This window comes from Coturnix japonica, chromosome 8 (assembly GCF_054131305.1).
Source record: "Coturnix japonica strain WE chromosome 8, WE-NBRP24, whole genome shotgun sequence".
Lineage (NCBI taxonomy): Eukaryota > Metazoa > Chordata > Aves > Galliformes > Phasianidae > Coturnix > Coturnix japonica.
The window spans coordinates 24,868,004-24,882,537 of NC_140670.1; the positions used below are offsets into that span (position 1 = coordinate 24,868,004).

Here is a 14,534-nt window from a genome sequence, read left to right on the forward strand (position 1 = left end):
GCATGTAATCACTTGTGTGGTTTCCATAAGTGTATACCATCAGCCGTTGATAATAGCATGAAGCGACCATGGGCACTTGCCTTTAAATAATATTTCCTGCCTTTATCACTTTTCACATGTACAGCTGATAGCATCAGTCATGACAGAGCAAGCATCATGCCTAATGCTAAGGACTCACTGAGGAGCCAGCCTTGCATCACATTTTGAGTCCATGCCCATGTGTGGGGTGTGTACACTACAGAAGACACTTTTATTAGGGAGCTTTGAGACAGTTAAGAGTCCTTATTAGACACTTTTATTGGATCTCACATGCTCACAAAAAAAAAAAAAATAAGTGTGAAAGAATTTGTCCCTTCTTTCTCTGTTCCTTCCCTCTGCCCATAGCAAATACTGGAGCTCTGCAGGTGCCCAGTTCACATATCTGTTTTAGCTTCTTTCAAGAAAATCCAGAGAAATTGACCAAATGCAGCACATCAGTACTTGTCCTGTATTCCGTGCAGGTGTGTCCCAAAGAACCTTTGCTTAAGCAGAGGTTGCAACTCCAGCCCCATGTATAATGAGTCCAATAGGGAGAAGAAGCAATTTTCACTTTCTAAGTTATTCTAAGTCATAGAAAAAAATGTCCAAACAAATTTGGGAGAGCATGGAAAAAAATCTTCTTTTTCTCCCATTATACATTTCTCAGGAAATGTACTGTAGTAGGTGTGTAACTCTGACTTGAGATGAAAGCACAAAGGCAGCAAACGCTGTCAAAATGAAAACTGGCAAACAGGGTAATGAAAACATAATGTTCTGTACAGCCTTATCTTCTTAAATGGAGGAAGTATACATCTGATAAAAAACCATCCAACTTCTGCGCACTCAAATGGAAGTTCAGCAAGTTTTTGCTTTGTGTTTCTAGAACCGTAGTAATTAATTGTACTCTGCAAGAAACATCAGTCTTTTAGGGTGGTGCAGTTTAATGAGTGCATCCAGCAACTTAAGACCTGTGGGCTCTAGCTGTATCTGAAGCTATGGGACTGCTCTGCAGACTGTCATTCTGTTGTCTTGCCCATGTGACAGATGCCACTGTCTGATGCCAGTGTCATTGTCCCAAATGCTTTCATGAACATGAGTCTTTTCCAGTTGATTTGCCACATGTCATCTTTCATACAACCTTCTTGGAGCCACGTCTCGAATGTATATGCAGCGTTTGGATTTTAACACAAAACTACACAGTTCGTTTCTTCCAAAAACCTCACTTAGGTGATGAGTAAATGAGTCACCATTACCTCCTAATATCACTCTGTGTTGCCCTTGAAGAACAGCAACCAATGAACAAATTTCAGCTGTTTCCTATCAGCCTTGCGCACTTTTTGTACTGTACCGTTCTCTTTGGCTTAATACGTAATTTCCCAGGTGGTATTTGTATTTGCAATCCACTGCTTTTTCCATGTCCAAAAGATCTAACGTTTGGTCTTCCCTCCTACAAGTATCACACCAAGCTGTCAGATTCATCTGGTGCAAGCTACCTTTGGCAATTCCATGCAGCATTTTATCCTGTTTACCTCTAGCTTCATACAGTATTCATCAAAACTTGTATTTAAAGAAAACAAGTCTTTTTTTTTTTTTTTCCTAGACTTTTATTTTCCTATAAATGAATTTGAATGCCTGATTTGAAAACTTCAAAACTGGTGACAGCTTCAGCTAAAGGTGAAGGATAAACCTCAGTCTTATTTTGGTGGATAATCATTCAAACCCAGAAACACGTGGGTTATTTGATCCAACAAGTGTTAGGGATTTGTTACAGTTCATGATGTACAGATCCCTTGTAATCTTTATGGATTCTATATCTTGGTACACTCCTGTAACATTTACTCTGGCCTTCTGCCATATGGAATTTTGTACCTGGGAGCCACAATCAAGAGTTATGTAACTTCTACTCCCAAGTCAGGTTAATGGAGGTGCAGTCATCGTTTTCTCACAGTTATGCGCCTACTCTTTACATTTACTGAGTCTGTACCTTTTACATCCACAACGTGTATTTATGTGAGACAGCCTGGCAGTCAGAACATAGCCCTTTCTTTTTTTACATTCATTTCCCATTCCTCCTGGAATGTCCTCATGGAGAACAGAGAGTAAACTACTCTGGAGGAATCCTGCAACTAAATGATGTATGTATGACCACCTCTACGTTACTGTGTGGGTATTTGTGTAGACTGGCTGATGAAGAAGCTTCTTTCTGTCTCTTTCTAAGTCTGTTGACTGTGAATAAATACTTTGAGCACCATCTTCCAACCTACATCAGTTGGTTCATCTTCCATTTCTACTAATAGTGCTTTCAGAAGGTTGGAAGCCTCACTGGCCACATCCATATTTTCTAATAACGCTGAAATGCTTTTTCTTAGGGTAACAATGTGCACAAATACTCTAGCCAGAGTACTCAATTTTGTTAATTATTATTGAGTTTGATTTGTCTCTTTATATAAATATTCTTGTGCACAAGATACATGTCTGAACTGGAAGTGCTGAAAATGTAACTTATATGCTTTAAATTATGACTCAGAATCTGTATCTACTTTCTGAAGCAGCAGTCTTACCCTGGTATAATTTAGTTGGCTCAGTGGGGTTAGGTCCTGTGCTATAACACCCAGGAGCTGCGGGTTTGCTTGCAAACAGTGGTGAGGTCTGTTTACACAGACTGCTGGATGTTGTGATCTTTCTGACAGCAATTCCCCTTGTGGCACAAGAGTAAATGACAGAACTTTCAAATCCATGGATTAAGCATTTTACCTGGCTTGAATTTTCACCAGAAGGGGGGTTCTATGTATATTCTTCCATTCTGAGGTGCTGGGATTGTATAAGAGCTCTGAAAAGGAGTAGACCATTTTGTGTTGAGTGTTTTCAGTTTTAATAGAGATGGATTGGTTTTTTGTGTTGTGATTGCAGAAGTATCTGTCCCAGCTTGCAGAAGAGAGCCTGAAAATGAAGGAAGAAGACAGCCACCTGCTTCAGGATGACACTGGAATTGTTCCTCACTTTACAAAGAAAAAAATATGACGTGGATGAGCTGGAAGAGCCATAACGAGTGAATGCTGATATATTTTTTAGTTTTATTTTCTCTGATATAACTGTCAATTTGCACTGTACAGAGGAGGGGAAATAAAGAGCATCTTCCATGCACCTATGCCCAGAGTGCCATTAAAAACCAAAATGCCTGAAACTGTTTCCCACGGTGAAGCAAAGCTGGCATATCTGTACCAAGTGGAGCAATTCTTTCTCACACTCTGCACGTTGGGAGTGGTTTCCTAGATTAAATCAGAATTCTCAGGGATTCTTCAGCTTTTAATTCTGATGTGACACATCAGGTCAGGCGGAGTATTTAGAAGCACTCAGCATCATCCTCCAGTGGACGCTGGAAGGAAAGGAGATGTGACTATAAATAGTCTTTAATGTTGCTTAAAGTGTCTGCAGTTATTTTGCTCGTTACCCCAGTGAGTAGGATTAGTGAGTAGGATTTGCATAGGACATCTAAAGCCATTGTGCTAAAACTAAGCTGTAGATGGCATCGTGTATACCCCATCAGCATCCATCTCCATGGTCTTAGAGCTGGGTGAAACGATAGATATTTGTATTGTTAAGCACTGACTGTGTTGTATGAATGCAGAGGGAGCCACAGTCTCTGCCCAGGGACCTTACAGCCTGAGCCCAGCACAGCGAGAGCAATTCAAACATGCGTGCTGGCAGCTCTGGATTTCAGCGTTTTCTATGGCGTGATCAGGGTGTTCTCCAGATACTGTTGTGTTTGAAACTCTTCTCTTTGATGAATCTAAAGGGTGCCAACTTTGAGTCTTACAGACTTGAAACTTTCATGGGAGGCTTTTTAAAGTGCCATGTGTTTGGACCATGTTGCTTTTAGACATTTTACTTGGGACTCTTGCTTTTGGAGTCTTGCTTTTCTGTTTTCTTTTCAGAGCTGCTTTTCCTTGGCTTGGCAATGTTGAATTTTCCTGGTTTTCATGGAAAGATGCCAGACTTTTTAATATTGTTTTCATATTTTATTTCCCTGCTTTTTTTTTTTTTTTTTTTTTTTTAAGGTGAATTTCACAACTCACAGCTCGCAGTGCTACACTGAGAACAGGATGCACCAGCAGCTTTGGCATTATTATGAGCTATTGTTTCTGTGCTGTTGTTACTTAGTATTTTGCACAGTCCCTTTGAAATGCGCTGTACAAGTTTCTGGTTCATTTCAATGGGGCTTTGTGTTGTATAGTGAATGCGTATGCAAACCATTGCCAGAACTGATCCCAGAGTTATACTTTTATAAAGTGCACCACGCGATCTAGGCAGATGGGGATTTGCAGACGTGTTTCCGTTCTTTGCCTGACTCTCATACTCATCAAAGTATGTTCTGTAAAAAGCTGCTGGTGCAAGATGTCCTGTTTAGATGTTGTACAGAGGAAATAGTTTCCCAGAAGGTTCCCGTCATCCCTAAGAATGGCAGGGATATTGCAAACTATTACAGAGTGGCTAAAATGCCAAAACCACTTCCACCAATGTATTTGTTCCATTATTTCTCGTGCCAGCAGTCGTGCTTGTTCCCTGCAGTATCCTGTGGCCAAGCAGCGTGTCTTAGAGGTGTCTGGCGTTGTTGCCTGAAGCCCTCTTCTATTTCATGGCCTGTGCTTTCCACTCATTTTTACCAGAGGTGGGTTCAGATTTCATATTTGGAATTCCTGTTACTCACAAGTTGAGAGATTCTTTGCATCCCAGATTCAGATGTGGCCTATCCAAACGACAAGGGGAAATGAAAAACATTGCAGCATAAATCCTTCTTTATCCGTACTTGAAGTATTCTTAAGATTTGGGTCCATCTGTCATTTCAAACAGATTTTGTTTTTCCCTAAGTAAAAAAAGAAAGAAAGAAAATTGCAAACAAAGATTTTTTTCCTTTAAAGGTTGGGCTTTCCTTTGGCTGTTTGCTTTTCACATAGCAGTGAAATCTGAGCACAGAGCTGTTAGGGCAAGAGCTTACATTGCAAGCTATAAGATTACAAAAATGGCAGCAGAGATTGTGCAACCATCTTCTAAAGCACAGCTCTCAAGCTGGTCATGTATCATCTGAATGTGAACCTCCCCTCATGCCCTTCAGCACAATCTCGGCACAAGGGAAGGAAGTCACAACAAATGCAAGCGTTAGATTTTTGAAGCTAACTCTGCTATCAAACTGGGGCTCTCACTGCCCTAATGGCAGCTTGTTAGACCATGTGGTTAAGTTTAATTGGATGTGAGACATAGCTGAGTCTATATCAAAGTCATAAGCCTCCAGCAACTTTATCCCCAGGTAACCTCAAATGAGAAAAGTATCGCTGTTATTATTCTTTGTTTGTATTGCAGCAGAAGCTACAGGTCCACTGCCTTTATTATAGGCACAACACAAATCCACAACAAAGACTTTCCCAGGCCAAGGAGCTCTAAACCCAACTTTCAGAAAACAGACAACAGGTGGATACAGGCAGGCGGGGAAGGCAATAGGCAATCATGAGATTTTGACTGACAGGAGCAGAATTACTAAAATGAGGGTTTGCCCAGGAGGTTATTTTTCACCCCTCCTCAAATTCTTAATCAGGATCACTCCAATTATTCATAGCTTGCGTATTTAACCTTCTTTTTCCTGTCTGGTTGCATTAGATATGCAGAATTCCTTCTTGACAGAGTGGACCTCAGTATCCTCCAGTCCTTGACTGAGATGTGCTTGCTTAAGTTTTGGTCTCCATCCAAGTCTCTGGGAGCAGAAGTCTTGACCAAGGATCACAAGAGCCTGTCATGGCTGCAGGTCTTTTGTTCAGTTCTGAGCCCAAGCCACTATATTGCAGCTGAAGGAAATAGAGGGAGGACACTCCGTGAGGCACTTCTACCCTACTTAGTTTCCTCTGCTGGAGATGTCTCAAGCGAGAGATGCAGGAGTGATGCCCAGCCCCACAGATGTGACCTAACCAGACACTGACAGAGATGGTTTGGTGGCCCCATTCCTCTGAGCTTTGTCCTGACACAACAGCAACCTGTAACATCTCAGGTATGGCCAAAGGGAAAGTTTTCCTTCTGATGAAGTCCTTTCTCACCCTAGAACTCAACACTTTAAAGCAATCTCAAGTCTCAGCTAACTCCTTCAAATCCCTACAATCAGTTTTCAGCCTGATTCACTTTGAGATCTCAGAGATAATCTCCTTCCCTCCCCAACAGGCCATCATGCAATGCTGACAGGCATTCAGCTCCTCAATTTCTACTACCTATTGTGCTGAGGAAGAAGGCCACTGTAGGCAGTTGCTGGCCTTTCTCAGCTTATGTACAAACGTGTTGTTTCTTTTGGTTTGTTAGATTCTGAATCTTTACTTTTCTTGTTGGCAGAATTCATCATCACTATAATCCACACTGTTTATTAATACATACATATATATATATATATATACTTTTTATATATATAGCACAAAGCAGGCTCAGGTCTAGCCAAAAATATATTGATATTTTAAAAAAAAATAATAATAAAAGAGCGTCCTTAATATATATACAAACCATTTCAACACATCTTAACCAAAGATTGCACTTTTTGAATAGGGACTGTGCTTTTCATCTTTGTGAAATCTCTATTATCTCCAGTAGTCTTTAATGTCAATCTGCAACTTACTTTCCTTGAAGTATAAAATAAAACAAACAAACATTTGCCCCGTAAGATTAGACAAAGTTTCACATTGGCTTTAACACTAAATTAGTGTTAGGCTAGTTCTATTCAGGGTTTTTCTATTCTCTAAGGATTAAGGCTGTGATTTGTTGAATTATACTTGAACTGGACCAGATGTATTATTTATTGAGCTTATATAATCCTGTTAATTTAAGTTTTGGCTTGTAAACAGTTGGAATTTGTTAGTACTTGTTTAATTATGTAGGAACTGTCATCAATATTAACTGATCTGTGTAACTGATTGCAATTTGTGTTTCCTAAAAAGAAAGATTTTAATAAAGAGAATTAAAAAGCTTAACTAGTGGTGGGCAGTTGTCCCCAGTTGTCCCATCAGCAATGTGCTTCTAATGTGTTGCAAATCAAAACAGATGGAAGCTGATTTGGGGAGTAAGGTGAAAATAGGAGGCCAAAATGTTTGCTGTTAAATATCATTTCTAGTAGTTGTGATTCTCTTAGCAGGCGGTTTCTGCCACACACCATGAGTGAATACAGTCGTCAGGTGCTGAAGTTGAAGTGAACACATCTTGGCGTTCCAGTCCGTAATTATTTGTAATTGTTACTACCTGCTGTATTAATTATTAGCTGTTAATAGATATGCACTCACTTCCCTTTTTCTCTTTATTTTCTCAGAATAAATTTGGCAGGCTGGCTGTCCCCACTGGCTTTTCTCTGTTTCCATCCAGTCTGTCTTCTCATCCTTCTGAAAGTACCATAGAAAATAATTGTCCCCAGCAAAGCTAAGCATGCCTTAAGTGTTCCCTACCTGATCTCAGCCAAAGTCCCTCCGTTTGCCTGTTTCCCTCTCCTGTGTTCTCCTTTTGCTGAAACTCCCTCTTTCAGCACACTGCCATTGAACAGCTGGGGAAATGGGTCATTGGCAATAAGGCTGGCACTCTGGTTTTCTGACTCTCCGGTTCATTAAACCAGCACTTAAATGTATTTTAAAAGTGTTTTGTAGCTAAAGCACATGTGTAATGTATTTTAAGCACAAATGGTTTCAGTTCTTCTGCTGCGGATGTACTGAAACCTTCATGCATGTGACTGTGATATCATCTCTTCACAGCTATGAATCTCTCTTTCTAAACATCAGGAAAGTCGATTTTATAAGTGTTTATTTGGCATCACGTGTCCTTAACTAACAGAAATCCAACCTGCAGGGTGCAGGCTGCCGAGGACATCAGTGTTAGTGGGGCTGTGTTTGTGCAGGTGGCAGTGGGACAGCCCCAAAGAACAGGTTTGCCTTTGCTTGCCTTTCTACCTCTCTCTGCCAACCTCTGCTTATCTGTGTCAACACGCTGAGAGCTCCCCATGTGTTTGGCTTGTCTGATGCAATGCTGTGCTGTGCAAGTGTGCCCCTGGAGGTAAGGTGCCCGTGTTGCAGAAAAGATGGGGACTGCGCAAACCCAGGGATCTTCCCTGCCCTCTCTGGGCCATCCTCGGTCGGATGGGGTAATGCAGTGGTGGAACAAAAAGAATCCTTTTCCGTTGCACTAAAGAAATACCCACAGGCATCAACCAACCTCGAGCTTGGCAGCAAGCGTCAGAGCTACAGGCCCAGCAGGACCCATTTTCCACGCACGAAGATTTCTTGTTGAGGCTCATCTGCACACAATTGCATCAGCCTACTGCAGGGCAAGATTTCTGATCAGATACCCGTGGTGATTAAAGCCAGGGAGCTCTCGTTTCAGTTTGTATCAGGCTGACTCTGCTTAAGCAGCCCTCCATCAAGAGCAGTGCTTAGCTACCAGAAGTAAGCTTCATTTAAGCTGAAATAAGCTGCATACGTCAATTTTTAATTAACTGGGTCAGATCTAAATGAGTATGCATGTCCAAAAGCTTTCTGTGCACTAGAAAGCTCCATAGGGCAGTATGTATCCAGCCTTTTAGATCTTTGCCAGGCAGAGCACTGGCCCATATCCCTCCAGGTAAGACAGCACCAGCCGTGCAGCCCTGGTTGGCAGCAGCTCTTCCAGCCTGGTTTCTTCCCAGTTTCTTTGCAGTGAAGGTTCCTGTTTGTAAGCTGCCATAACATTGTTTGAGGACGTGTATATGAGTTCCACCTTCCTCAAACACAGCCTTTGTGTCTTTATGCGGGCACAGGAAGCCTGTTTTGTTTGTGGGTTTCTACTCCGGCTTGGTTGTGTTTGCATTGCAGTTGGGTTATCTTCAGCACAGAGCACTGTGTTCTTGGCAGCAAACTTTCACCTCGTGCTCAGGGGGTGTAGCCAGGCAATGCTGTGCACACCTGTGCTGGGAAATTAGGAGAAATTTGCCTGCTTGTACCACTGCTGTGATGCTAAAACCAGTTTCACAGCAGTGCTATTAGTGAGCGCTTAGCAGCGCCCGGCTCCCAAGGCATAGGCACACTGCAGGGCATGGGGATGTACCTATGTGTGTGTGCATGTGTGTGCAAGAGCAAGGCTTGCACTGCCTTGCCTGGACTTTAGTATTAAGCACTTGGCACATGCTTTGCCAGTATTACAATAGCAAGTCATATTCTTCTGGTTCATGCCCAAATTGAGTTTCTAACATCCCTATCTACTGTGTTGGCTGCTACTTCCCTGATGCAGGGATCCACTGCAGTGGAGAGCAGTGTGTGCACTGAGGTGTATGAGGGAGCAGTGCCTGTGTACTCCAAGGTGCCCCCACTGAAAAGTGTGGGATCTTCAAAAACAAGGCAGATCTTAACCTGACGTGTCCACAGAAGGAAAATGCACTGAGACAAACAGGAGGATCAGCCCATGTCCACCCTGACACTAAAAGCAATCAGCACTGCTCTGTCTGGGCTGTTTCAGGGCTTGCTTCCAGCTGATTGAAATTGGGACAGGTTAACTCAAGCACAGTATGCTGGATAATAGCCTGCCAACTGATGAACAAAAGGCTGTAAATAATCTCTTTCCTTGGGTGACTTGCTGAGTTGTGTGTGGACCCAAGAGCTCTGAATGAGGCCAGTAGGACCCCAGCTCATGGGCATTTCCCAGCAGCAGGCTGCTGGCTGTGGCTGTGTTCACAGGCTGTGTATCACCTGCTCTCCTGCTTTCATCTTCCTGCAAAGGCATACATCGCTGCCTCTTCCCAAACCTCCTACACAGGCTCTGAGCCCCAAACTAGCAGCAAGTCTGGTTGAACTGAGAACCATCTGAAGGCTTGAAATTAAGTAAGTACCAATTTAATGCAGCATCAAATGCGAGCAGTGCCTTGCAGCATGAGAAAATGCAGGGCCCAGTGAGATGAGAATGAAAAACATGAAGTGAAAGAAACCTGTCAGAAATGCCATTTGGATACGTTTCCTCTTGAGAGCTGCTCTATCTCTTGGCACTCCGGGCATGCTCACAAACTCACTTTCATGAATTGCTTCTCATTAGCCAAGCAAAGTAAAGAGCAAATTGTGTTTGCTTAAACCAGCATTCAGGTGGTCTGAACAAGTGAGTGCTACCCCTGAAGGAGCATGTGAGAGGTGTGTACCACATGGGGCAGCTGGTACCTGAGCACTTGCCCTGCTGTTGTATCACTGTTGCTTGTGACAGTGTGAAAACACCAGGAGATGCAGCTGGGACAAAGCACAGCAGCGGTCATGAGGTGTTTGAGGTTCACATCTGTTCCTGTTGGGTACTGGAGGCTTTCAGCAATGGCCACCACTGAAATGAGAAGAATCGTTTTCCTAAAATACAAAGGACTGAGATGTATCTAGTTACATTCAGTGTCCTTCTGTGATCTTCTGGAGCCTCTCAATTCCACTCTGCCTACTAGAGGTTTGCCAAGGTGCAAAATGAATACCTAGAGCAAAAAGGCACTCCTTTCTAAGAGAACATAGGGTGCTCATGCTCCAGGTCTTTTGTCTTTCAATATTAATGCTGCCTCAGTGTGCATTGTCATAGATTGCTAAAATAATCTTTTTTCCCACCACTTTCCTCTTGTCAGCATTTCTGGAGCTCCACTGCATTTGTGGCTGCTGCTGTTATGCAAGGATTTATGAATGGCTGCAGACTTCAAAGGCAGATTGGCAACCTCCAAATCCTGAGAAGCCAGCAGTCAGCCCAAGCCCTGCCCCATTTCCCAAGAAGTTATTTGCCAGCTACTTCTTTTCCCAACTTTGAAAAATAAATAATGAAGAAATAAATGAAAATCTTATTATCCAGTGTAACACGGGATCTCTTTATTCAGTTCCCAATTTTTTAAGTTGCACTAGTTTCATATTTTCAAATCTTTCCTCCTTGAGGGCTAGGAACGTAACGTTTATAAATGAAAGCTACAGTTCCCTTGCTTCAAGGAGCTGGGATTTTAAGATACAATCCCCAAAGCTCAAAAACTGTGATAAAATCACAGGAGCTGCCAGCAGTGCACAGAGTCTCTTCTGTTTGGGAGAGGCATTGGGCTGCAGTGAGCTGCAGGCATCGGCTCCAGCTACTGCTGTGTTAAGTGAGTCAAACAGAAATAACCCCTTGGCTAAGTGCAAGCTCTGCAGGCCTGGCTACAAAGACAACCTCATCTCTTTTTATCTGCAGTGCTGCACAGAACAGCTCCCTTTGTAGAACTCCAGATTAATTTTCATACTGAAAGGCCTTAGGAGGCCCCTGGCAGGCTGCACTGGGGAGCACACTGGACACGCAGAGCACAAGGGGATGCAGGGCAGTGCCAGCTGGACGCGTGGCTGCGGCTGCTTGCAGTCAGGGAGCATTTCAGCCTGTGTAACCTTCCTTTCTCCCCTCTCCTTCCTCCTCAACACTACTTTAATTGTGGCTCCCTGCTGCTTTTCACATAGTCCCCCTCAGCTTGAATCAGATCCCTATTGTCTGTGTTGTCAACACAGCTGTTTAAATCCCTCCCCCCAAATCCGGGTGCTTTCCAGAAAGCTGTTTGCAAGGAGCCCGGAGCTTCTGGCTTTTTGTCCCACCCAGGCTCAGCTCAGATTCCCAGGTGGAGCTGGATGTGGGAGAATCCTGCACTCCCCCAAAGCCTGCTGCTGGTGGCTTGTGCTGCACTCCAGCCTGAGACCGACGGGCTGCACAGAGGGAAGCGAATGATGAGCATTATTAAAAATGCTTTGCAATTATACAGCATCTTTTCATCTGAAGATTTCAAAGCTTCGTAGCACTCATGCAAAGTTACTTATTATCCCTGGCATTTAGCAGAGTCAGGAAATGAAGGGGAGCAGCTAAGTGACTTGCCCTAGGTCATGCAGTAAGTCAGCGTCAGAGATGGGAACCCGGCCCCGCGGTGCTGACTGTGCTGTGCCAGGCCTTGTCATGAGGGCACCCTGCCTCGGGGGCTAATGGAGGCTGGGGCTGCATCCATCTGCTCCACACCACAAGGCCTGTTGTGCTTGAGGCTGTTGCCCAGATCACTGTTATAATGACAGCAGCCACAGCTTGAAGCATACACTGTGAAGGGCAAGATGTGGCATGAGCCCTGTGTCCAGCACACTCCCTTCAGCCTACTGGACTTTTCCTTCATGGGTGTCTTCTCCAGAGCCCCCTGGAGCTGGGTGGCCCAGAACAAGCTGTGCAGGAACTGGAGGGGAGCAGGAGTGGTTCTGCTTACATCAGCACTGCGCTGACTGCAGCTGTGCCAAGAGGGAGCACCAGGTGCCAAACCTGTGTGCCTTGCAGCAGCTGAGCTGAGAAAGCCCTTATACACAGTCCCTGCTCTATCTTCCCATTCCATGCTGGGACTCTAGGGCAGCACGGTGGGACTAAGAAGGAGAGGCTGATGAGGAGAGGAAAAGTGATGAGACAGGTGAGCTTCAGCTGAGGCTCCAGGCCTTGCAGAAGTAAAATTATCTCTTTGGTGAACTACCACAAAGAGCCACCTACACAGCTGTATTTTAAGATAAAAATTGATTTCCAAATGGAGCAACAAATCCACATCTGCACTTCTGTTCTGTCTTGCTGATATTTAGCCTAGAAATATCAGAAATACCCACTTCTGTCAAGTTTTTGCTTGTTTGCTTTTTGTGTGCTTTGCGGTTTTTGTTGTTGTTTTTTAAATGGAAGACTCAGGATGCTTCAGGTTTTAAACAAAAACTCAAATAAACAAAGCTCTGCTTAAAATATTATATCCCTGTGATGAAGACAGGCATGGCTGGTACAGCTTCAGCTTTCCAAAGGGCGTATTTAAATAAATAGCAAGAACTAATCCATTTTATCAGCTGTTCTGGGAGCCTGGGGATTTTCATGTCTCAGCGCTGCCAGGATGAAGCTCCAAAACCAGCATTCATTATGTGCATTACCTCACTGGAGATAAAAGCCAGCAAAGGGAAAAACTGGAAGGCACAGGCTGCAGTTAGATCCATTTCAAATGTAGACATGTTATTAAAAATAAGCAGCCATTGCAAGGAATTATTTTACAAAAGCAAAATAACCGATCAGTTATAAAACCTGTGTTTCACAAGTTAGGCAGTTTGCTCTTCTAAATGGCATTAATTAAAAGGGGGAAACACACTTCCCAGTTGCATGTGGCTGAGGAAAATGGAGAAAGAGGAAAAAGAGATTGCTCTCCCTAAGAATATATAGAGGTGAATATACATTAGGTATGTGCAAAACCCAAATTCATTTTAACTTTCACTGAGGGTTGAGGATGTTAATCATGTGGCTGCAGATGAGCGGGCTGGTGGGATAGGCAAGGGGAATGTTCACAGGCAGGATAGAAGCAAATCCCAGGGATCCCTCATGCACTGCAGGCAGAGGAACGGGCTCACCCACATGCCAGAGCTCCTGCAGAACTGGCCCTAGCATCTCCAGCACATCCCTGCAGCCAGGGACCAGAGCAGAGCACACGGCCTATGAGCACAGGCAAGAACAGGCATGAACGCTGCAGCTTAATGGTGTATGGAAAGCTCCAGCACAAACTGCAAAGGAAAGGGTAACTAAAGAAAAGGGGCTAACCAGCATGAGATTAAGTGCATTTACCAAAGCTGTTTATCCTTCTCAGCTGAGGAAAAGCATTTGCTTAGTGAGGGAACTTGGGTAGATCCCACCCCTCTGGATTTAGATTCCATGCAGTGCAACATGGAAAGTTCTTAGGAACAGGGAGATGAGATTTAGGATGAGGTGTAAATGCAGTGAAACTTGCTGTGAGAGGGGTGGGAGGCTGCCAGCCTAGCAGGAGGCTGTGGGAGCTGTGGTGCTTTCAGGAATAAGCCTGGCACAAATGCTGGTGGAGAACTGGTGAAAATTGCTGACGACAGAAAATATGAAGTGACCTTGGGTCAAAGGAGGCTTGAACTGTTATATAGAGAGAAGAAAAAAAATAGCCAGCTGTAAGAACAATTATCAGAAAGGGAAGGTCATAGGTCTGAACCTTTTCCTACATGCAAACTGGCAGCTCACACTTCGGTCACAGAACAACCAAGCTGCCAACACCATGGAAGCATGAAAAAAGCCCTGCAATCCTAGAACACAGTGGGAAAGGTTCAGCCCAGGCTGCAGTGAAAGCTGGGTGTACCCAAGGAGAGGCTCGCCTGCTTGATTTTGCAACCAGGAGGATTTCTCTCTGTAAATACATCGTGGAAATATCTCTCTCAGGGAGGGTGAGGAAAAACTTAGTGGTGCTAAAGGCCAGTGTTAGTGAAAAGTAAGTGAGCAAAAAAGATGCATTAGACATTTTGATCACTGCTAATGATCCGGGAGGAACAGCCTCCCAGCTGCAGTCATACACACAATGTATTGAATTGCTTTGAGGACAGAACTTGTTTAGTTTATGAAAGGAATTATATCACATGTTGCCCATGATAGGAGACGTGGTGGCTCAAAAGTTCCTGCCGGTCCTATGCACATAGGTAAATATTTTGTAAGCTTCTGTCAATATAAGTATGGAG

The 14,534-nt window shown here is 43.7% G+C and overlaps 1 protein-coding gene across 10 annotated transcripts in view; it reads left to right on the forward strand.

Annotated features, from left to right (window-relative positions):
• The window catches only part of RBM20 (RNA binding motif protein 20), an 87,946-nt gene extending 84,784 nt beyond the window's left edge, over window positions 1-3,162 (forward strand). For all 10 annotated transcript variants that reach the window (XM_085554705.1, XM_032445460.2, XM_085554706.1 and 7 more), the window contains exon 14: window positions 2,929-3,162. In XM_085554705.1, coding sequence (XP_085410831.1) covers window positions 2,929-3,039 — 111 coding nt within the window. In that variant the 3' untranslated portion in view covers window positions 3,040-3,162. The remainder of the gene's footprint in view (window positions 1-2,928) is intronic.
• Window positions 3,163-14,534: the final 11,372 nt, after the last annotated feature.